The sequence below is a fragment of the Chelonoidis abingdonii genome, chromosome 3 (assembly GCF_003597395.2).
Source record: "Chelonoidis abingdonii isolate Lonesome George chromosome 3, CheloAbing_2.0, whole genome shotgun sequence".
In the NCBI taxonomy this organism is placed as follows: Eukaryota; Metazoa; Chordata; order Testudines; family Testudinidae; genus Chelonoidis; species Chelonoidis abingdonii.
The window spans coordinates 178,298,992-178,323,566 of NC_133771.1; the positions used below are offsets into that span (position 1 = coordinate 178,298,992).

At 41.5% G+C, this 24,575-nt stretch overlaps 1 protein-coding gene across 3 annotated transcripts in view; it reads left to right on the top strand.

The window, feature by feature from the left end:
- The window catches only part of EML4 (EMAP like 4), a 273,980-nt gene that overhangs the window by 184,279 nt on the left and 65,126 nt on the right, over nt 1–24,575 (top strand). For all 3 annotated transcript variants that reach the window (XM_032773633.2, XM_032773631.2, XM_032773635.2), the window contains 2 exons: nt 20,306–20,429; nt 24,263–24,412. In XM_032773633.2, coding sequence (XP_032629524.1) covers nt 20,306–20,429; nt 24,263–24,412 — 274 coding nt within the window. The remainder of the gene's footprint in view (nt 1–20,305; nt 20,430–24,262; nt 24,413–24,575) is intronic.

Consider the following 24,575-nt stretch of genomic DNA (forward strand, 5'->3'; position numbering starts at 1 on the left):
GCTGTTGTACCTTAAATACTGTCTCTTTGAGAAACTGCGACCTCTCCTGAAATTTTTTCTCTTGGGACCTTACCTGCCGGTTCTCTCAGTTTCTTAAAGTTAGCTTTGTGCTTTTTTGAAGTCCATTGTCCTTATTTTGCTGCTCTCTCTCCTTTTTCATAGAAACTTGAAGTCTATTATTTCATTATCAATTTTACCTACATTGCCTTCCCTCTTCAGATTTGCAACTAATTTCCTCTGTTAGTCAGAATTAAGTCTAAAATAACTGCCGCTCTGGTTTTTCCTCCATCTTCTGCAATAAGAGGTTGTCCCAACACATTCCAAGAACATAGTGGACATTTTGTGTTTTTCCATTTTACTTTTCCAACAGATATCTGGATAGTTAGCCCCCCCCATTACTGTGAGGTCTTGTGTTTGGGGTATTGAGGTTATTTGTTTTAGAAATGCTTTGTTCACCTCCTCCCTCTGGTTTGGTGGTCTGTAGGTGATGGACACCTACCATAATGTTGCCCCAGTTTTCCTCCTTTTATCTTCAGCCAGAGCTTTCAACGCGTCTGCTTTCACCTCCTTCTGGACCTCAGAACAAGTGTATACATTCTTAATATATAATACTGCATCTCCTCCCTGCCTGTTCTTCCTGAACAGATTATCCCTCTCTATACAGATATTCCATTCATGAGATTTATCTCACCAAGTCTTTGTGGTGCCAGTTAAGTCATAATTTGCTTGTATACTAAGATTTCCAGCTTTTTCTTTTCATTCCCGATACGCCTTGCATTTGTATATGCACATCTAAGATGTTGAGCAGATTGTATTCCCTCTTGTTGGTTCTATACCCTATGATAATTTTCCATCCTGACCCCCCTTACAACTTCCAGCCCTTTGTCAAAATAATCTTTTTTTTATACTTGCTTGTGGGATTTTGTCACCTGCCCCCTTAGGTTATGTCTGCACTTCAATTAAAAACCCATAGTTGGCCTGTGCCGGCAGGCTAGGGCTAAGATGCTGTTTAATTGTGATGTAGACATTTGGGCTGGGACTGGAGCCCTGGTTCTATGACCTATAAGGTGGGAGAGTACCAAAGCTCAGGCTGCAGCCTGAGCCCAAATGTCCACACTGCAATTAAGCAGTCCATAAACTGAGTCCTTTGAGCCCGAGTCAGCTAGCATAGGCCAGCAATGGTTGTCTAACTGCACCGTAGACATATCTATAAAGTCTAGTTTAAAGCCTACCTCACTACGTTGGTGAGTTTAAAGCCCTCACTAGGTCCTTCTTCCTCAGGTACATCCAATGTTGAAATCACTTGTGTATCTGAGGGTGCAGTTGGACCCTTTCTGTTTGTCTTTGTATGTTTTATTTTTTGCTAACTTTCTGTTCTCTTAAATGTCGCCCACACACAGAGCTACTAAGGGAATCAATGAGTTTTGCCATTGGCTCCAGTGGAGCCAGAATTTCATCTGTTAAGCAGGTAGATAGCACTAGATGTACTGAGCTTATGAAATATATACATTCAACATTCATTCCTCTGGCCCTTGATTTTAGCTATACAACAACAGAATTTATTCCAGAGCAACTGCTGATTGCTTTCTGCTATTTCACAGCGGTATGTAATGGAATTGTTACTTGTCCATCAGTAGCCCCCTCTGCCAGCTGATTCATGTGTGAAGAAACAAAGTTTTATACTTTATTACGTTTACATTACAGTAAAAACTATTAACCCTTAAATATCCTTTAAGTGCTCTTTAAAGAGTGAAGTCATTACACATCATTTTATTTGTTTTAAGATGGATTTGGACTGCCTGGGTGGCACTCTGACAACATTTTAAAATAATAAATTTATACTTTTACTGTCAAATTCTTCCACAATGGAAAAACTGCAGCTACTTTTTTTTTTCTTTTCTTTTCTTTTTTTTTTTTTTATAACCATAGTGGTTTGGCTGAAGGTGCTCTGATGCAGGAAGCATATCTAACTGGAAACTATCTTCAAGATCTTTGCTCCCCAGGATAGTCTATGTATTCCATTCTTGGATGTAGAGCTGAAGGGAGGGAAAGCTGTTGGGAAAGAGGCTAGCATTAAGGAAAGAATCATTTTACGTAATGAAAATGCTGGAATCTCTCTTCCCCCTGGCCAAAACCCCTGCCTGGAGGTGATCGAAGACAACTGCATATGATTACAAAGTACTAGGTTGCTGAATCAAATTAACTGTAGATTTCTGTAGTGCATAGCTGAGCTGTTTTTAATTTTACAGTTGTTCTTTTAGTTTGTAAATGTCAGGATTAGCTTAAAAACACGCCAAAGCACAGTGTATATGATGTAAACAAGTGGGGTTGAGCCATGTGCCCTATGGCTCTTTGTGTCTTAACATTTTAGAGTTCACTGAGTAGACAATATACAGCAGTTCAGATGACAGATGGGAAGGATTAATTTGTAAGGGAAAGGGATTTTAATGATTGTCTATATGCTGTTCATCACCATGGTATCTGAGCACCTGCTTGGTAGTGATTACGCGTATCTACTCCAATGATATTACAGAGTTGGATAATTTATATGCTTTCTCAATACGTCAAGCAGATTCTCCCCTTCCTAGAATTGTAGCAGTTAGTGATGACAAAGACTGGTGAGGCCTTCCAGTCTGTCTCCTTAGCAATGAACGATTGTTCTCTACAGTACATTTTCAAATATTTTGCCAGTCTTGTTTTAAAAGTACAAAGTGATGTGGGTTTCCCCCTTGCCCTTGGGAAGCTATTGTACATGCTGAGACATCTCATTATCAGGCAGGTTTGCCTGGTGGTGTGGTGGTGGTGGGGGGGGCAATTTTCCCTTTCTTGTTTCCATCCCTCTGCAGTTTATATCATTCAGATATTTGCAGGCAGCTTTCATCTGCTCTTGAAACCCCTACCCATTAGTCTTCTATTAGCTCATCTATAAATATAAATTTCTTTAATCTTTTCCTCCTGTGTTACTCCTTTGAGTCCCTTATCATTTTGGTTAGTCTCCTCTGAAATCTTTCCTGTTTGTCAGTAGTCTGGGACTGTGATTCTCAGAAATGAATGCAGTATTTCAGGTCTCGTTGCAGCTAGGCTATTACCCCTTGCCCACGGCATGCAGACTTTGCATGTGCAGCCCCAAGCTGAATTCAGCATTTGTTTTTTGGCTGCCATATCACTTTGCAAATTCATGTCTAGCTTGCTGTCCAGTATCACCCATAGGGCTCTTTCACCATTGTCGTATCCCAGATTTCTTCTTTCCATTGAATACCTGCATTTGGACTATTTTCTCCCAGATTAATTAGATGGCATTTTTCCCAGATCAATCTCATTTTCTTATTCTCTGTATATATTGCTCCTTTATAGAGCCCGATCAAAAGCCCGCTGCAGTGAATGGAAAAAGCTCCCTTGTACCAGGCCCTAGGTCCCTATATTTTACTTTGCTACTATCTTCAGTTCCCTCCCAATTCTCTGTCCTGGACTCTTAAAATTCCACATGTCTTGCAGGTGATTTCTTGCCCTGCAGGGTGAAATCCACTGATTATCTTTGCATTCCTATAGAAGAGGCACACATCGCCTCCTTGCAATCAGATGAGAGTCTAAGACTCCATGTCTATAGTGTCAGCACATTTCATTAATGTATTCATGCTCCCTCTTCCAGATAATTATAGAGATGCAGTTTTTCCTATCTCATATCCAGAGGAAAGAACTATCCCTCATTCCGTTTGCTTCTCTAGCTTTCATCCAATCGTCCTATACCTCTTTGGGTATGTGTACACTAGAATAAAAGATCTGTGGCACAGCTGCAGCTGGCCCAGCTCAGCTGACTTGGACTCACGGGGGTTAGGCTGCGGGACTAAAAATTGCTTGTAAATATTTGGGCTTGAGTCTGGGCTCTAGGGCCATCCCTCCTCGCAGAGTTACAAAGCTCAGGTTCCTCCTATTCCATCTCCTGATGCTGGTGTAGTGAGGGGAAAGGCATATGGCCAGCATGCCGTAGCACTCCTCAGCTGCTTTTGTATACATTAGAGGAACTAATCTAACGCAGTGTTATCTTTGAAGGCATTCTCTCCCTCCACCCCTAAATTTGCATTCTGTAAACTTGAACTTTAGTTGAAGATGTATTGTCTAGTATGTTGGCTGATGAAATTACATGAAATTCCTGATGATATTGCTCAGTATTTGGAACATACTGTGACATTGGGCTCTTTGCTGAAGACATCTATGCTGAAGGTAGCTTTTGCAACTTGGCATCTTTAACTTTTCTGTCATGTAGAAACTGAAATCAAAGATTCAACTTTGTGCCAATTCCATGTTTTTAGGACCTACCTTTTACCTTATACTTTAGTCTTCAGTGAGATACCTTTTTTTTATCCTATGTGATACAGCAGGATCAAGGAGCAGTGAGAGAGTGGTCGAGGGGAGATATATAAGCCCTAGGCTAATGAAGGCATGGTTTGCTGTAGACTGCGGAAGGTTATTACAAGTTAATTGTAGCACCTGCAGCCAGTTAAGGCCCTGTCAGGAATCTAATGAAAAAAAAACCCTGCTTCAGGTAGACAGTGTGGAGCAAGGATTGGAGTTGGGAAGTGTGTTGCTGAGAATTGAAAGACCAGAAAACCGGAGGAAGGGAGACTCCCTCCCCCAGCATCAAGGACCAAGGGTAACCCTACCCAAGGGGGAAGAGGGTAAGAAACCCATAGGGGTTGAGAGGGGCTGGGGCTCAGAGTGAGGAGCAAAACCAGACCCCTTCCCCACTTCCCTTCTCTACCACCTTTGCGAGCCACTAGCAGGGCCCTTGGTGCCCCAAGAGCAGGGGCAAGGGATGGCATGCTCCCACACACACACACCAAGAAAAGCATGACACCCACTATACCAACATCGGCCATTTTGTCACACCTATTATAATTGATCCTTCTCATCAGAGTGTTGTATTAAGGTGTAAAGTACTGATGCTTGTGGAGCAGCTTGTCTTTCCTACTTTACTCTAGCTCATTTCCAGCATTTTCATTTGTAATGCTCTGTGCAATAGGATTGCATATGTAACTCCTTTTATCAATAACAACAATGATGCAAATAATAGATAATAATCCATACAATGTAGGAACTGCATCTGCAACTGAATTATTGTGTATACAGCTGAAAATGTTTGCCTTAATTCCAGTATATATATATTTTTTTTTTCTTTTTGACTTCTCTGGTCCCTGATCATACCAATTCTAGCCCATTGTTTTTCTTTTCCTTTTTTTCCCCTATATTTGGGGGGATGTTTCAAGTCCTGCACAAGGATTTAATAGCTGTCAAGATAAGTCTCTGCCACTTTAAAAAGTGTTTTTCTGCATAGAATGGTGAGTCAGAACATCCCTCAACTAGGCTGTAATACAGAATTGTCAGTTCTGTATCTACTGCCTTCCTGGGTGATAGGGAAATTATGTTTTTCTATTCAAAGTTCTTTTAAGTTTCTCCTCTTGTCTCTTCCTGATCACCTACTTTTCTGCTTTGCACTACCCTAGGAAATAGCTCGCTCTTCCTAGAGACTACTGGAAGAGGTGGTAAGAGATGGAAAGAGAAGAAATGTTTGAGATAAATTTGAAATATCTCTTTGTACCCAGAAAATTGTTAAAAATTTGGGAGGAAACCAATAAATTTCAGTTTGTTCTTCAACATGCCAATTAAGCCATATAAATTAAAAGGGAGTTAAACTTCTGGTTTTCATAGCTTGTATTTACAGGAATTTGGCCCTGGGCAAATACATTCTGTTTGAAAATGTTTTTGTTGATATACTGCCATCTGTACTGTTTCAAAAGATTTTGCATTCATAGTGTCATTGCCCTCAGGGTTATACCTAATGAGATTTTATGGTCTCAGACAGAAGGGGAAGCAAAGAAAATGCTGTGGTATCTTTTTTTCAAGGAGAGGCTTGGTCAAGTAATATTTGATTAATACATCTTGATTAAATACATTAAAAAGTGTATCTTTAGAATAATCTGGAATATACACAAAATACCAACAAAGGCCAGAAATGCAGTATCTTTCAGATAGAAGATGAAGAGAGCTACTCTATATCTGAGGATGCTGTAGATAACCTCCCTTCCCCAAAGCTTCACATTATTGCACTCCTCCCTTCTTGCTTCGGTAGCAAACAGTTGGGGAGCGAGCGATGCCTGGAGTCATTTTGTACTTTCAGGACTAGCTAGCTAATCCATAAGCACCAAGAAAATTCAGGTTTCAGAGTGGCAACCGTGTTAGTCTGTATCCGGAAAAAGAACAGGAGTACTTGTGGCACCTTAGAGACTAACAAATTTATTTCAGCATGAGCTTTCGTGAGCTACAGCTCACTTCTTCGGATGCATAGAATGGAGCACACAGACAGGAGATATAAATTCTTTAATCTTCTTTTCCTCATGTGTTTACTCCTTTGACGTCCCTTATCAATTTTGGTTAGTCTCTCTTGAAAATCTTTCCTGTTTGCAGTGAGTCTGGACTGTGATCTCAGGAAATTTGAATGCAGTATTTCAGTCTCGTTGCAGCTAGGCTTTACCCTTGCCCACGCATTTGCAGACTTTGCATGTGCAGCCACCCCCCCCCCCCCCCCCCCCCCCCCCCCCCCCCCCCCCCCCCCTAGCTGAATTCAGCATTTGTTTTTGGGCTGCCATTTATCACTTTGCAAATTCATTTTAGCTTTGCTGTCCAGTATCACCCATAGGGCTCTTTCACGCATTGTCCGTATCCCCAGTTTCTTCTTTCCATTGAATACCTGCAGTTTGGATATTTTCTCCCAGATTAATTCAGATGTGCACTTTTTCCCAGATCAATCTCATTTTTCTTATCTCTGTATTATTGCTCCTTGTTAGAGCCCGAAAAAGCCCGCTGCAAAGTAATGTGAAAAAGCTCCCTTGTATACCCTGCCCCTAGTCCTATTCACCTTCCTCTCTCAGTCTATCTCTACGTCTAATCTCTCTGTCCTGGCACTCTTAAAATTCCCATGTCTTGCAGGTGATTTCCTTGCCTGCAGGTGAATCCACTGATCTTATCTTTTGCATTCACTCATGATCAAGAGGCCAGAACAACCATGCACTCTCATGACACTCTGAAGAAGATCTAAGACTCCATAGTCAAAAAGTCTACAAAGCACCACCTGTGCCTCTTTGAATGTTATTCCATGCTTCCCTATCTAGTGCAGCATGATTTATAGGAGGATGCATTTATTTGTGCCTATACTCATTAATTACTCAGAGGTAAGATATCTACCTATCCCTCATTGCGTTGGCTTAGCTCTCGATAGCTCATTTCCATCCAAATTCGGTCCCCCCTATACCTTTCTATTGTTGCGCCGGTACTGTGTACACAAGAATAGAAAGAAATGCGTAGTGGGCCACAGCTGGCAGCTGGCCCAGACTACAGCCTGAGCTTGGTAGTCGGGCGGGGAGTGGTGGTGAGGCCTGGCGCGGACTTTAAATTGCTTTGTAATTACTCTAAGCAGCGTGAGCTGAGTTAGAGGTCTCCCATTAGGGTCTCTTCCTTCTGCTCGGACAGAGGGTGGACAACTCGAGAAGCGCTACCCCGTTCCTCCGGTGCGTTCCATCTCCTGATCGCTGTGTAATGAGGGCGAAAGGGGCTAAGTTGGCAGGCTGATGCCGTAGACTCGCTCTCTCGATGTGCCTTCTGGTATCCACTATTATATGCGAGCGAGGATCTAAAATCTATACGCAGTGTTTGCTAACTTCTGAAGGACGATTACTACTCCTCTCCCCACCCCTAAATTTGCATTCTGTTAAAGAAGAGTTTGAAACTTTAGTTGAAGATGTACTATGTCTAGTATGTTGGCTGACATGATTACATGAACTTGCGCCTGGTAGATTATTGAGACATCTCGTGTTCTATTGTGCGAAGTAACCTGTGACTCGCATTGCCTTCTCTTTGAATGAAAGGGCACCTCGTAATAGCCTTGCAGAATAGGCTGCTCTTGGGCATTAGACTATTGGCCCTCCTTAACTTTCTGTCATGATAAACGAAACAAAACTGGAAAATTCAAGAATCTACCTTTTGTGCCTAATAGCTCCATGTATATATAGGAACGCTACCTATACTTTACTTTAGTTTTCTCTCGCAGTGCACGATGATCCTTTTATACTATCTATCTCTATTGAGTACTCAGCAGCGTGACTTGAGGAGCAGTTTACTTCAATGGGAAGTTCACTCTCTCTCCTCTCGCTTTCAGCCTCAGAATGGTATGATGTTTGATACTAGGGTGGAAACCCCGATTATTATTTAACCACGCGCCTAGGCTAAGAGAGGTATGGGTTTGTTGGTCTGAACTCGTGGAAGTGTATATTTATACATACTTAATTGAGTAGACTAGGCCAGTATATACCACTCGTCATGCTGTAGTGACAAGATAACTGCAAAATATAGCCCTCTCGCCATGAGTGCGAGTTGCTCCCTAGTGAGCAGTGGTGGTGAGCGACAGAGAGCCAGTATAGCGGCTGAGTTCACGCGTAAGTGTGTTGTGGAATTGGTTGTCAATGAAGACTCAAGAAAGAGCAACGCGTGAGTAAGGAGACATACCCTCCGGCCCAGTTTGATGAAGTGACCCCAGTGTATCAAACCCTACCCAAGGAGGTGTCGCTTTTTTTTTAATCTTGCTCTGTGCGAATGTATGCGTATATGGAAAGCCGCATAGGAGGCTTGAAGTAGGGCGTGGGGGACTCGACAGTGTGGAGGGGGCGGACTCGACACCTCTCCTTTCTAGATTCTCCGTGTCGTCTCTTTCAGCCTTACCTTTGCGGCAGACCATCTGAGGCACCAGGGCACCTGGTGTCGCTCAATGGCATGCCGGGATGGCCATGCTCCCACAACAAGTGACATACACCACCAGAAATAAGTGCTATGACACTCATCTGACACTTGTTGTATCACAACATATTATCTCGCCGATATTTGTTCACACCTATTATAGAGTTGATCGGCTTTCATTTCGGAGGAGTTGTATTTAAGGTGTAAAGTGGACACTAGTGCTGGTCTTTGTGTGGAAGCAGCATGGCCCCTCTACCTACTTGGTGACATCGTGTCACACGCCTATCTTCTCATTTTCGCATGAGTCTATCATTTGTACATGCTCTGTAGCTTGTATGGGATTGCATAGTGATATGTCCTTTTTATTCAATAACAACAATGATGCCAATAATGAAGATGTAGTACGTATCGCATAGCGATAGTGTGAAGAAGCTGGGATTCTGCACACTGAATCATTGTTATAAGCTGGAGAGATGTTTGCCCTTAATTCCAGTTATATATATTTTTTTTTCTTTGACTTCTTCTGGTCCTGATCCTAACCAATTCTAGCCCGATCTGTTTTGTCTTTTCCTACCCTTTTTCTCTGATTATTTTAAGCACGTGGATGTTGTGTGATGCAATAGACGTCCTGCACAACGATTTAAATAGCTGTCAAGATTAAGTCTCTTGCCACTTTAAAAAGTGTTTTTTTCTTTTTTTATGCATAGATGTGAGTCAGAACATCCCTTCAACTAGCTGTAATACGAATTGTTCAGTTCTGTATTCTACTGCCTTCCTGGGTTGATAGAAATTATGTTTTCTAATAGTACTCAAGTTACTCTGATATTAGTGAAGTCTGCATACCTCTCTCGTCCTGTGCTCTCTTGCATTAACGATACACTGATTGTCTGTTCAACTAGCTGTATATGCATACTCTGTGTAAGGCAATCATCCATGCTCTCAGTGACAATCCATTAAAATTGAGACTATGGAATAGAACACAGCGTGTTCAACGAGATGGAGATACTCGTAGTTATGGAGAATATGAAAATGCTGTTGAGATAAACTGGATCCAATATTAGTTTATCTCTCTTTGTACAATCCACAGAGGTAACGTTATATTTGTATACCCTATTCTTGCAGTGAGTAAATACGCGAGGAGAATAAATAGCTCGATGTATAATGTCATCCCTCAAGATAGCCCTCAACGTCTACACTACAATCATAAAGAACTATAATAAACCAGAGAGAAGATAGTATCCACATTTTTTAGGATTTCCTTCATATTGTGTTGCGCTCTTTAACAGGAGGTGCTGGCATATGTTGAGACCTCCTGGCAATACATTGTGACATTTGTTTTGTTGACATACTGCCATCTGTGTACTGTTCAAAGATGGCATCATAGTTGGGTCATTTGCCCTCAGGGTTATACCTAATGAGATTTTTGGTCTCAGACAGAAGGGGAAGCCAAGAAAATGCTGTGTATCTTTTTTTCAAGGAGAGGGCTTTGGTCAAGTTAGACATATTTGTTGTAATGTAAATACATCTATCTTTTGGTATGTGAAATACTATCTGCAGTTAATTGGAAAGTGTATCTCTTAGAATTAAATCTGAGAAATATAACTAATACTCTCCCACCCCAAGAAAGGCCTCAGATGAATGCCCGTATCTTTTGAGAGTAGAGTAAGGTATGAGAGAGCATCATCGATATCTGAGAGATCGCTTTTAGAATAAGCCTAATAACCACTATCGCGACCAAAGCATTCAAACTAGTAGTATCTGCAGTGCCTTCCCTTCTTCATAGCTCTTCACGGGTACACCGCCGACCACAACGAATAATGCGTGTGCGTAGGGGCGATGCGAGTGTGCCTTGGGTTCAGCGTATTTTGTATGTTCGATGGTCCCAATTGTCTAGGCTGAGTCCAAGTAAACGTCACTTCAAGACCAGCACTCACGAGAAAATTTCATTATTGCAGCATGTGTCTAAATACCGTAGTTGTAGGTCTGTTTTCGCGCGGCAAAAGAAACCAGGAGTACTTGATGGGCACCTTAGAGAACTACGACCTCAAAGCACACAAGTTATTAGCTTTTGCACGCATGGAGCGTTGTCGTGTAGCTACAGCTTCACTTGTTCGGAGTGGTTAGAGAGCATCACAGGTACAGGAGGATATTTACTACATACAGAGAACATGACAAAGGTGAAAGTATTGCATACCAACAGGGAAAGAATACTAATCCAATGAGAATGAGCATCATCAGCAGGAGAAAAAAAAACTTTTAAGTGTAATTAAGTGACTTTTCATAGAAGATGTGAGGGAGAACTTAACATTAGGGAAATAGATTCAATTTAGTGGATATGACCCACTATCCCCAAACCTCTCAGTCTCTTTATGAGTTGGCAAAAATGTCATTTTCTGCTATGTATTAGAGGTGCCTGAGTTATATTACTGTCTAATTTGCTGATATTATTGTGAGTTCAGCTCTCTCGGCTCTATCTCTTTGGAGTCTGATTTTGTTGCAACGCTTTTTTGGTTTGCGAATAAGTGCCCACTTTTCTGAGGTCTTGTTCACTGGAGTGGTTAAGTAGAGGTTGAGAGGCTTGTGTGATTGTTTATAGAATGTACCTGAAGTCTCAAGATTTTGGTCTCATTTATTTCTTCTTGCGCGTAAGAAAGACTGTTACTGGTTTGTGCCAATTGTACATTGGCAGTGAGGGCATTGCTGGACATGTGGCTTATATCATGTCATTGGGTGATGAGGGTGCAGAGTTCGAATTTGAACTCTCACCTGATATGGCTGTGGATCTGATGTGATTTAGGGTTATCCATATGCTGTGCCACTTGGATAAAGATTATGTGGATCAGCAGTAGGCATCTGGCATTTCTAGTCATGGATAGCTTTCTGGGTTTAGTTTGAATGGTTCTTGCTATATGGTGTGCGAGTTGTCTTGGTGAGATTATTTGTCTTTCAGCTTGGGGCAAGCGTGGTCTATAGCGAGTGAGATCTGGCCCTGCTCCAAGACTGAGTGTGAGTGAGGGTGATTCCTCATCATTAAGGAATACAAGTCTAGATCTTGTATAGAGATGCCATCTGGAGAGGTCACTCTCTCTCTCAGGTTGATGGCTAGTGGCTTCTGTTATTCTTCATGTTGGGCCGTGTTCCATGGCTTAGACTCGGTGCATGGCTCTCTCATGATGTGTAGTTGCTTCTCGCCCTGATACTCGTTGCTCTACTCTCGTTTTATTCAACTGTCGGTGCAGGTGTGTGGGTATTGTCAGTTTTTACATGAAGATAGTGGACATAGATCATAGGATTCTCTCGCTTTAGTGTTTATCTCGCTCTGGTTCTTGAGGCGAGAGTGGCCATTAGGTGAGGTTATAGGGACCTATGTCCAGTAAAGCGCTAGCAGGTTCCTAACCAATAAGCTCGGGGACGTGTGTATCTAGTGCTCTTGTAGAACAGAAGTAGTGATATTCGTGTTGATTGTTGCGTCCTGGATGGAAGAGCTGAGGCATGTAGGGTCGGTGTGCTATGAGGCGATTCAGGTTGGTGTTTGTTCCTGAGCATATCGAGATGGTTGTATGTGACATCGCTTATTAGATGGCTGTTGGAGTGTTCTAGGATAATGTGTGTAGATGACTGGTGCTGTGGTGATAGATTTGGTCTAGGCTGAGTGGTTCCTAGGTGGGATGGAAACTGTTTTAGAACCTCACATGTGATTGGAATTCCTTGTGTCTCTCTTTGTCCATGAGTCCAGATGTTTTGACAGGACTCAGTCTACTCTGAACTGGATTCCAGGTAGCAAGTATGGTGGCGTTCAGTGGTTACACTCGCTGCCCTCCACGAGGAAGCGTTGTTCTAAATCAGCCATAAAGATGTTGGCATACTGTGGGGCCATGCAGGTACCCATAGCAGTGCCACTGATTTGAAGGTATATATTGTCCCCAAATGTGAAATAGTTGTGGGTGAGGACAAAGTCACAAAATTCAGTCTTTAAACAGGAATTTAAGTTCTCACTGTGAGTGCTTGTTTGTAAATGCCTGGAGACAATACTGTATTTGTATGTTAAATTATGGAAGCGTGAATACAAGATTTTCATAAAAGGTTCATTTTTATTACCTTAACATCAGTGGATAGCCAGTATGGTTTTGTCTTTGTGGAGTGTACATGATAACAAGTAAGTTGAAAAAAATCAGTTAAACATATGACTTTTTGGAATAATTACCTAAACAGTTTCAGACCAGTTGTAGCCTGTGTCAACACAAAAATGTAACTAAGTAATACATAGCTCTGGTAAAATAAGTGCAGTTCTAGTCTGGCTACTTGGAAATAATTCTCAACTTTAAGCCACATTCTCTACTGCTGCAAATGGGCAAAATTCCAGCGAGGTAAGTGGAGCTGCAGCCATTTACACAAGCAGAGAATTTGGACAGCTATTTTTATATTCATTTTGGCATTGTTTTGATACCTGCTTTATTACAATGAAACTAAGTTGAGCCACTTTGTATTCTTGAGAAGGTAAAACTTGTATGCATGGATTAATTTCATTTGGACTCAGTAACTACTATTCATTACTTATAGGAATAATTGGTGCAATACTGCAAAATTATAATTTTCAGTGACCTGTGCCCTTTGGTCACTTTTATGCTATCTTTCAGTTGTGTTCAGAATATGATGAAAATCTTGCTTCATATGATTCCAGTGCTGGGAAGTTCTACTTTTAGGACTAAAGGCTGCTTGAAATTCAAGTTAAATGAATTCTTGATGTTTCAGATGGCTGACTTGAGTACATTAAAAGTGGCAAATGCATCATGAAGTCACGTTCTTTGAAGTCAGAGGACTTAATAAATTTGGTTTATTGAAATCTACTTTGACTGCTAGTTAGACAACAAGAAAACAAAGTACTATAAATCAGCAATAAAAGTTGTTGCCAAATAATAAAGCTAACTGCTTTAAATTAAATATGTCACACAAGCAGTCAAACTGCAGCTTTAACAACTCAGCTCGTGATTCAGCTGAGTTGTTAACTAGCTCGTGATTCAGATATTCAGGTACACTGATTCATCTGTCAGATTAGTCAAAGGATTTTGGTTTAGAATGAACAGAATACTTAAATTCAAGTACTCACCTCATCAAATGACTGAACAATCACCTCATAAAACAGGTGTGTCAAATTTGTTAGTCATTTACATAGAGTAGGATCTTGAGGTACAGTCACTCTGTTTGAAAGATCTCTTTGGGTTTCTTAGCTGATTATTAGATTTCTTTGTACACTGGTAAATGCAAAGACAGTAAAAGGTGTATTATCTGGCACTTTACCAGCCAGAAAGCTCTATAAACCACCATTTCTGATCTTCATTGAAAGTCCGGTTTATAGTCCGGTTGGCATGGGGCTGGCAGGCTCCCTACCTGGTTCTGCATGGCTCCCCAGAAGCAGCAACATGTCCCTGCTGCTCCTATGTGGAGGAATAGCCATGAGGGGTCCAGAGTGAGGGAGGAGGTGTGGGGCATGGGCTCTGGGAGGGAGTTTGGTTATGGAAGGGGACTTGGGGCAGGGAGGTTCGGGGTGCTGGATCCAGGCGGCGCTCACCTTAGGCAGCTCCCTGCAAGCTGTGATGTGTCCCCGCAGGTGCCGCCCCTGGCCAATGGGAACTGTGGAGCCAGCGCTTGGGGTGGGGCGGGGCAGGGCAGGGGCAGCATGCAGAGCTAGCATGCAGAGCCACCTAGCTGTGCCTCCGCCTAGGAACAGCAAGGACATGTCACCGCTTGCAGGGAGCTGCCCAAGGTGAGTACCACCCAGATCCAGCACTCTGCATCCTCTCCTCCACCCTTGCCCCAAGTCCCCTCCCACATCCAAACTCCTCCCAGAGCCCGTGCCCCAACCCCCCAGCCTTGCACCCCGTCCCACAGCTAAACTCCCTCCCTCTTAGTTAACTGGAATGTTTTACTTATCAGCACACCCCATTTTCCCAGCATGTTGGGTAACAAAGGTTTTACTGTATTAAATTATGGCAAATGTAAATTTTGTCAGCCTGGATGTGTTGTTTTTTCTGTTACGGTACTGTGGTATTATTTATATAGTATCATAAGTATGCATGGTGCTTTACAGACAAATACAATGAGAAGAGCTTTCTGTAGCGAGCTTGCAATCTAAATTAATGCAGTTATTTAGTATGTTTTAAGATTTGATTGCTCTGTGATTTGTTAGAGATCATCATGCCATAGAAGCTGGCGTAGTGGTTCAGCTTGGTTATTAAGCTCATAATTTTTCTTTTGTCTCAGTGACTGAGTTGGTCTTCCTTCAAGTCTAGTTAGGCTGGTCACAATATGTCCAGATCTAGTAAGTTTTCAGGGCCCCAGTTTTATTCCACAGAATTTCAATCAATCCTAATAATTCTTTGAATTCAGTAGGAGCTTCCTCAGGTATTCTAAGGTATTCACTAGATTGCCAGTTCTCAGACTTTGTTGTTTGGTTCTGGGAGGAAACCTTGACTAACTACATTTTATTTCTAACATTATCCATGCTCATTCCATCTCATTCATAACTGGAAATAGATTTGTTTCCTTGTTTCCAATCTTTGTTCTCTGACAGTAGTAGTAGTATTTTGTGTGTGTGTGTAGAGTTTACTAACAGTTAGACATCTTTCTTTGATTGGGGACATGGCATCATTTCAATGGCTGAAATCTTTCTTTTATCAGGTTTTACACCTTGGTTGGAAATAATGTCCCCGACAAAAGTCAGTTCTGTAACCCCTAACACACATTTCTCTCTATTTAGTTTGAGGTTTGCAGCTCTAGTTGCATCCAGAACTTCCCAAAGTCTATGATCATGCTCCTCTTTTGTTGAGCCCCAGATGATGATGACGATGATGATGATGATATCTATTGAGGTGTCAACATCATTAATATGTTTTTAGATCATATGTATGGTTTTGTGGTACACTTCTGGAGCTGAAGCTATGCCGAAGGGTAACCATAAGAATCTATAGCTTCCAAATGCGGTAATAAATGTGCATAGCTTTGAACTTTCTTCGATTCATTTTAGCTGTCAAAACCCTGAGGATGCATTTGATTTACTGAACCATAATGTCTATATAAATATATCAGGGGGATTAACGTTAGGGAGGGAGAGGAATTATTTAAGTTTAGTACTAATGTAGGCACGAGGACGAATGGCTAACAACTGATATTTAAGAGTTCCGATTTGTTGAAGGGGAAGTGAAGTTCCTGGAACCGCTTCCGAGGAAGTAGTGGGGCAAAAGGTTATCTGGCTTTAAGCTTGATATAGTATAGGTGGATGTTAGATGGGATTAATTTGGGCAAATTGATTTTGGATTATCGCAGATAAGTCTGCTCAATGGTCTGTGAGGGTGGATGGATGGAACTGAGTTACTGCAGAGAATTCTTTCTGGGTGCTGGCTGGTGAGTCTTCCCACATGCTCAGGGTTTAGCTGATCGCCATATTGGGGTCAGGAAGGAATTTTCCTCCAGGGCGGATTGGCAGAGGCCCTGAGGTTTTTTCGCCTTCCTCTGCAGCGTGGGGCAGGGTCGCTTGCTGGTGGATTCCTGCAGCTTGAGAGGCTTCAAATCTCAATTTGAGGATTTCAATAACTCAGTCATGGGTTCGGGGTTGTATAAATGTGTATGGGTAGGGTTTTGTGGCCTGCCTTGTGCAGGAGGTCAGACTAGATGATCATATTGGTCCCTTCTGACCTATGAGTCTATGAGTCTTTTCTGCTTGGTAGTTTGAAATGTTCTCTTTTTATAGCCTTGTTGAGGTCTCTGGGATCTAAGCATATGCATAGCTGGCTGTTACTTTTCTCTATGATGAGAAGGGAGCTCACCCATTCTGGTGGCTCCTCAATTTTTTGTATTACTTACATTGCTTCCATCCTTGCAAGCTCAGCCTTGAGTTTATCACAGAGTGCAAATGGAACCTTTCTACATGGATGAATAACTAGAGGGACCTGCTTGTTTATCCGGATTATATGTTCACCCTGCAAGCAAAACCAACCATTGAAACAGGCAGGGCAGTGCCTCATAGCCAGGTTCAGTATTATCTTGTAATGAGAGCATCTGTTTAACCAGACTGAGTTTCTCACATGCAGCCAGGCCTAAAATTGGTGTCACCTTCTTTGGCACCACAATGAAAGGGAACCTGTACCTGTTTTTATGGTTGATGCTAGCAGTGTACCTCTCTTTCATTGGTATATTTTTTCCAGAATAACCAGTTACTTATATTTTTGTTGGTTCCAGTTTTGATCTTATATTCAGCCTCTGATAATCTTGTTCAGACAGAATATTAACCTGAGTTCCTGTTCTAGGCAGTATCCTCTGTCATAGGCAGTATCCAACCCCTCTCATCAGGCTTGGTAGATTCCAGTACATCTATGAAAAACTCCTCAAGATTGTCTTTAACTAAATACACTTGACGTTTTTGCATTTAGGATCTGCAGCATTTTGCGAAATGATTATTCTTCCCACATTTATGACAATTTCCCAAAGGCAACACGTTGTTTGGGACCATGTTGTGATCCACACCTTCCACATAATCATCTATATCCAGTCTTCTCTCTAGCAGTGGTTTTCATACCAATTCTGGCTATATTCTTTAGTACTTAGTACATGGATCACCCTGTCTCAATGAGTTCAGCTCTTTGGCTTGTGCTTGTGCTGCCCTGCATATTTGGAGAGCCGTTTCTAAAGTTAAATCTCCTTCAAGGAGCAGTCTCTCCCTTAACATATTGTCTTTAATGCCACAAATGATTCTGTCTCTGACCAGAGACTCTGGCAACTCAGCAAAGTCACAGGCATGAGCATCGCATAGGCTGGGGAAGGCTGTACCTCCCCAAACAGCCCAGCATGGCCCTGCCCACGGTTCTTCCCGGAGTCCCCTCCTGCTTGCCCTTCTCCCTTGGCCCCAGCCCAGGCAGGCTGCTCCTTGTCAGGGAAGCATGCTGTGCCTGGGGCAGCCAGGACTTGGGGCGGCTGGGGCCACCCAATGCAGGGGAGGGAGGCTGGAGGCGCTTGGGCTGCCCATCCTGTGCTTGGGAGAGGGGAGGAGGCTGGGGGGACCACCCCCGGCCTGCATGCAGGGACTGGGGGGTCTGCACGCTGCCCACCTTGTGTTCAGGGGCTGAGGCTGGGGAGTGGGGCTGGTGGCCATCTGGAAGGGGGGGAACTCCAGCAAGGGAAGCATGTGCTCGGGCTGTGGGGAGTGGGGCCTGCTGGGGGCTAGCTTCCCCCAACCAATGGTTCATCCGCTGCCCGTGGTCCCAGATTTTACTGAATTTCCAGAATTCTGTGACATATTGCTCTATGGTGTCATCAGTTTTTTGCATGCATGTAAGAAAATCATGTCTCTCAAATGTTTCATTCTTTTTTGGCATGTAATGCTTCTCAAATTTAGTCAGTAAAAAAACTATAAATACAGTAAAAAAAAAATAACTTCATGGTTTCACCTTCTTCAGACTTAAAGTTGATATAAATATCCAGTGCTTCCTCCCCAAAAACATGCAAAAAGATAGATGCTTTCCCTTTATCATTTTTCTCCTCTGCTGCTGTGGCTGCTAAATATAGTTGAAATCCCTATCTGAATTATTTTCCAGTTCTCTACAACATTGCCTGACAATTGCACACTGAAAGAAGGTTGCAACACATCCATTTTTTGGCTTCTCCCCTCCCCCCCACTTCCTAAACTAGTCCAGCTACTATTGTGTTCACCAAATACATGCCAACGCCTCTGTGCCTGATGCTTCACCTGTTTCTCTGGTGCCTCACTTTGTCTCTGCTTTCAGTTGCAAACACAGACTTAAGGTCACAATCTCTGCAGTTTCCTTTTCATTCAGTACTTCTGACAGCTTGTAATGATCCTGGGGTTCATTAAATAGCAAACCAGTGAATGAGAAAGGAATAAAACTTTAATAAAAGGAACTGGAGAGCTTCTGTAGTGAGCTGCTACACACAGCCATGTAGTGTTCCCAGCCCCCTCCTTCACGGCACATCTCCAAATTCCTCTGTTCATAATACTGTCCCTTAGAAGAGAACATCTCTAAATTATAATCTTCTACAAACATCTCTGCAAGAATATTCTACATTGCAATCTGAGAGGCAGTGACCTTGCCTCTCATGTTCAAGAATGATTTAAAAACATTGCTTGGTCACTTGTAAAAGGCTTGTCTTGAGTTTCTTTCTTACCAAGATATTTTTAAAAATTAATCAAACATATTAGTTTGGAATTGGCAATATTAATCACTTCAGGTGTCATTGTGCCACTTCTCAGTGCCATAGTGCTAATCCATCAATGCTGAATAGTTGTGCTTCCACTCTTCCCCTATTTGTCAGTAAGCTGTAGGATCCTATTCACTGGTTAACTGACTGCTGTGATCTCTGAGTGATCGTATTAACTATTAGGATTTCCAGATATCGTACTCAGGAACATCTGGGAGTTCTGCTGTTGGTGGAAGATAAACTCTGTGTGGGGGTGGGGGTTGGTTTATATCTAATCAAATTTGTATATTTTACACTGAAATATTACATTACATTTTTTAGTTTGTGTTGTTCGTGATATTCACCATTGACATTAAATACTGTTAAAGGGGAAAGATACTGAAAATAGGCCATAAATTAAACCATAATAAGTAAATCATTTAGGTTAGGGCCTGTTTCTCAATTACACTAGGGCCCCTGACACTGCTCTTAACACTACCAGAGTGGCATACAGTGCTCATAGTGTAACTCAGAACCAGGTCCTTGATATATTTTAAACTTCATCAGAAATTGTAATGGGCACATTGTGTGGAAAGGACTCCACTGGGACCATGGTTTTATCTAGTGGTCACAACAAGGAAACCTTTAAGCAGGCTTACTATCTGTTACTGACTCGCTGTGCCATTTGGGGCAAGCCATTTAGCTTCTCTGTACATCAGTTGCCCCATACGAAAAGTGGTCCTCAAAGAGGAGCTGTGAGGCTTAATTCATTTTCTGGTAAAGCATTCTGAGATCTGTTCATGAATACGTGCTATGGAAGTGCACATTATTTGTCGCTGAGATATTTTCAGTAGAAGTGATAGAACTGCTGGAAAAGTGATCTATTAATTTCTACTGAATGTTCAGATTACCAGAGTTCTTGAGTGATTTTAATGATATCCACTTGACGCATCTTTTTGTTGTTGTTGTTGTTGTTATCTATTTTAAGATGCTGATGTTTGGTAAATATTATTTATGATAATCCAACTTCAGATTTTGAGATAATTTTAAAATTCAGGTTTCATCAGGTATTTATATAAAAAGATACATGCACAGTTATCCAAACAGTTACCACAAATGCATTTATGGTAGCAGTAACTGTGCATGTATAATTGTGTAAGTATAATTTCTGAATACACAAATTTTACTTGTCCTTTATCAAACCCACATTTTGTAAGATAATCATAACACTGTAAATATATTATGTGCATCTCTCATCTTAATATTGAGATATTCATTAGAATTTAACACAGAAAGTAAAATCATTGCAATTAATATTTTTTTATTTCAACAGAGGGAGAGTATATTAAGATGTTCATGCGGGGTCGACCAATTACAATGTTCATTCCTTCTGATGTAGAAAACTATGATGACATTAGGACAGAACTGCCCCCTGAGAAGTTAAAACTGGAGTGGGTGTATCCTTATCTTGTGCGTCACTAAATATTTGCTGTTCTTTTGTGATTTTTTTCTTTAAAAATCTAATCTCATGTTTTTTCTTATAATTATGGAATTGGTTTAAATCAGAAAAATTAGTTTTCCTTTACAAAACAGTTTTTTAAGTTTACTTGCACTACAGAGGTATAAAGATAGACTTAATACATTTCCATGCACTGAGCAGCCATATCATATACTCCTGTATTTATTTTTCTATTGAAACTAATTACATCTTTACTTTAACTAGGGAAAAAAAGGAAATCTCAAAATTGTTGCATTAGAATATGATTTCCAAACAGCAAGATTTTGGTTTCAGACACATTCATGTACACTCTGTGTAATGAAACATTGTGAGACTTTATTTTCTCTTGGTTTTTAGGAGGTTTTGATGCAGTGAAAGGTGCTGAGTAAAACCCCCAAACCTTCTACTATGTTAATGCACAAAGCAGGTAGAGAATGAGCCACTGAGTGCAAATTTCCCCACATTTTGCATCATCAATGCTCTTGAACCCTCAAATGAAGGGATTCGCTTCTAGGGGCTGGTCTGCGTTATGAAATGGTATTGTGTTTGTATTTGATTGTGAAGAATGAAGTTAGATGACATGATTCTGATCACAATTTTACATCAGTGTAGACTAGGACAGTTCATATGCAGCATCATGGAGTTAGTCTGTTGTGGGAAATGATGCTGAACGTGTTTTGTCCTGATCTGCACTGACTCACCCGTAAAAGTTGTGGTCAGCATTGTGTCAGCTAATTTGATTCTTCTCCATTGGATTCACATTGGGTAGACAAACTCCTACGACATACTTCAGTCCAATAATTGGTTGCTCTGCTGACACTGCCCAAACTGTCAATCGTACTAGTGGCACTGATGATGTGAACAGTCGTTCACATCTGTCAGGTTGTGTGCCAGGGATCAAGATGAAAGGACCCTGGGTCCTAGTACTACTCCCTATAGACATTCTATCATTAGATGTGTCATTTTAGCAAAGTAAATTAAACTACTCATTCTTTCCTTTTGTCCTGCTGAGTAATAGATAGCTTAAAGGCTGAGAATATCAGTCCTTTGGAAAGAAGCTGTGGAACCTACGTCCGCTGTAGCTCTGAGGTTATGAAGAGGGAGCAGTCAAGTCCAGAGAGAGAGAGAAAGACACCATAGGGCAGGCAACCGAAGGAAGGGGCACCAGACTGGTTGAGAACTAATCCCCAGATGAACCACAAAGAGGCGCCGCAGCAGATGAGTAGAGAAACCTGTACCAGCGCCTCTAAGAGGCAAAGCTTCCCCACTTGCAGGCACCAGTTCTGTGTATAACAAAAAAGAAAACCATTGGCAAGGAGAGAGGGAACAGAATTAATGTTGGGAAAACACAGAAAAAATGACTCAGAAGTATGAAAACAATAAATAAACACACACAGAGAGAGGGAGAGAGAGAGAGAGTGTGTGTATTTGAGGGCAGTGTTCTTTGAATCAGTTTCCCGCCTTGCTGAGAGAAAGTTCAATGGACAAATGTCTCTTTAAGACACCACTCCCCTTTCCCTCCACTGTTTCATCTGCCAAAATTTCTAGCTTTCCACTGATAGCTTCTGCTGTGAAATGCCTGTTTACACCATCAGGGTTCGAAGCTCAATCTGCTTGGTCCCTATTGTTGTTCTAGGTTGAACATTCAAAGGTGTCAATCCAAATGAACCTTTATCATGCTACACGTGGCAACAAATATCTACTCCTCCCCACAGAAACTGCATTTAGAACAGAACTCTTCATACTATGGTAAAGAGTTAATGTTATGATTGGTCTGTCACCATCAATTCTGGAAGTGCGTTGCTAGTCACTTCCCTATTATTAGGATTTTCATTATGCCGTCAACAGACAACATTTCTCTTATCTGTTAATTTCCTTTCCCCATCTCTAGTTGTCTGGTGGGACAAAATACTATTGGGAGGAATGTTTGATATATTGTGACAAAATAAATTTAATGGGTAAATACATTTGTGTTTAGTTTTCATAATTTAAGAACTTCATCTAAATGGTATCTGAACAGTATGCCTGTCCACTAGGAAGAGAGCTCAGGCTGTCAGTTGAAGACATCACCTCCCTCCTCCTAAGGTACAGCCCCAGTTATTATCGAACCTAGCAGCCCTCTGGTTTTATTTTAAAGGAGAGGCTGGTGGTAGAGCATTCTCTGAGCAGGATCTTTGACTCTGAATTCCACTTCCTGCCTGCCTAGTTGACCAGAGCCCATTTTTGGAGGCTTTCAGGGCAACACTGCAAGAGTCTCTTAAGGTACATCTACACTGCAATAAAAAAAATAGGAGTACCAAGTTTCAGAGACCGAGTCAATTCACTCAGGCACATGTGGCTTTGGCTGTGGGGCTAAAAATTTCAGTGTAGATATACAGGCTCAGACTGGAGCCCAGTCTGTGGGGCTATGTCTGTACTACAGCTGGGATCAACACTCTGAGATCGATCCAATAGTGGTCGATTTAGCAGATCTAGTGAAGACCTGCCAAATCGACAGCAGATCGCTCTCCAGTCGGCCCCTGTACTCTACCCTCGACAAGAAGGTAGGATAAGTTGACGGGAGAGTTTCTGTCGTCAGCTCCCCATGGTGTAGACCCCACGGAAACTGAACCTGCGGTACATCAACTCCAGCTGCGTTATTCATGTAGCTGGAGGTATGTAGCATAGGTAGACTTACCATGGTAATGTAGACATAGCCTGAGATTTACTGCTGGGTTTCCCAAGCCCGAACATCTTCATGGCAATTTTTAGCCTCACAGTCCAAGCCCTGACAGCCCGAGTCAGCTAGCTGTTGGCTGTGGCATAGGTCTTTTATTACAGTGTATTCTCCATACTTTCCTGGGGGATTCAGAGGAGTGAGAAGGTGCTGAGGTGGGAAGTTGTCACTGACGGCCAGGGTGATAGTGGGGAAGATATTTTAGTAAATCTTTTTTTAAGGTTTTATAGATGCTATTTTATATTCTGGTAAAGTAAATATTTTTAATTGTATGTAATTAGCCTAAGGATTGAAACAGGAGCAGATAGAGTACATTAAGTAAACATAACCTCCTTACACAGGACACCAAGCAGCTATATGGTAACTAGGTTTAAGTACTGCTGAACAAGGTTGGATTTGAAATTGGTAAAGGCTCTGTATCCCATTATCAGCCAGATACCCACCTTTCCTGCCGATCTCCCACACCCCTCGACTTAATATGGATTGGGTAAATGTACCTGTGTAGCCTTACATTGTTCTTTGGTCTTATTTTGTATGACCTTTCTATATTTAAAGTTCCATTTCCCAAACAATGGAGCTGCTTTGCAGTATTTTGCCTTTTTCTGAGGAGCATTTGTAATTTTCACACACTTGTTTTAAGAGGCCCAGTGGAACTGATACACTTGTACTCTGGAATGCAAAAGTACAAAGTATGCTGTCTGATGCAATTCTGTTGCTGTGAAACACGTTAAGGCGGTACAGAGAGTGCTCTTATTACCTAATGAAATTTCACATTTACACTTTATAAACTGACACGGTTTCATTCTTCATACTTCTGCATATTTTTATGTATGCTTTCTTTTTCTGTTAATGGGCACAACTTACAGCATATTGGTTTCCTGAACTCTTTTGCATGTACAATATTTTTTGTTAAAGCTACATATTAGTGCAAATGTAATGAGGATAATGTCTGGTTCAGAGGTTCACAAGGGAAATTAAAAAGGAAAAGGTATTAACATTTGAGAACTCCACAGGGAAGCCTTTTTAAACTGATCCTCGTAAGCTATTTTATTAAAAACCTTGACTTTTTAAAAAAGATATGGGTATCGTGGAAGAGATTGTCGAGCCAATGTATATCTCCTTCCTACTGGAGAAATAGTATACTTCATAGCATCAGTAGTTGTATTATTTAACTATGAAGAGAGAACTCAGCGACACTACTTAGGTCATACAGACTGTGTTAAATGGTTGGTATATAACAACTGATTATAAATGCCTGCGTGTGTGTAAATATACCATAATTTATTGTAATGCAACTTCATATTTATTTAATATCCTCAAACTGAAGAGGCGTTTGTTGCTTTATTATTATTTTGTCATCATTGTCATTTTTATTATTTTCCATCACAG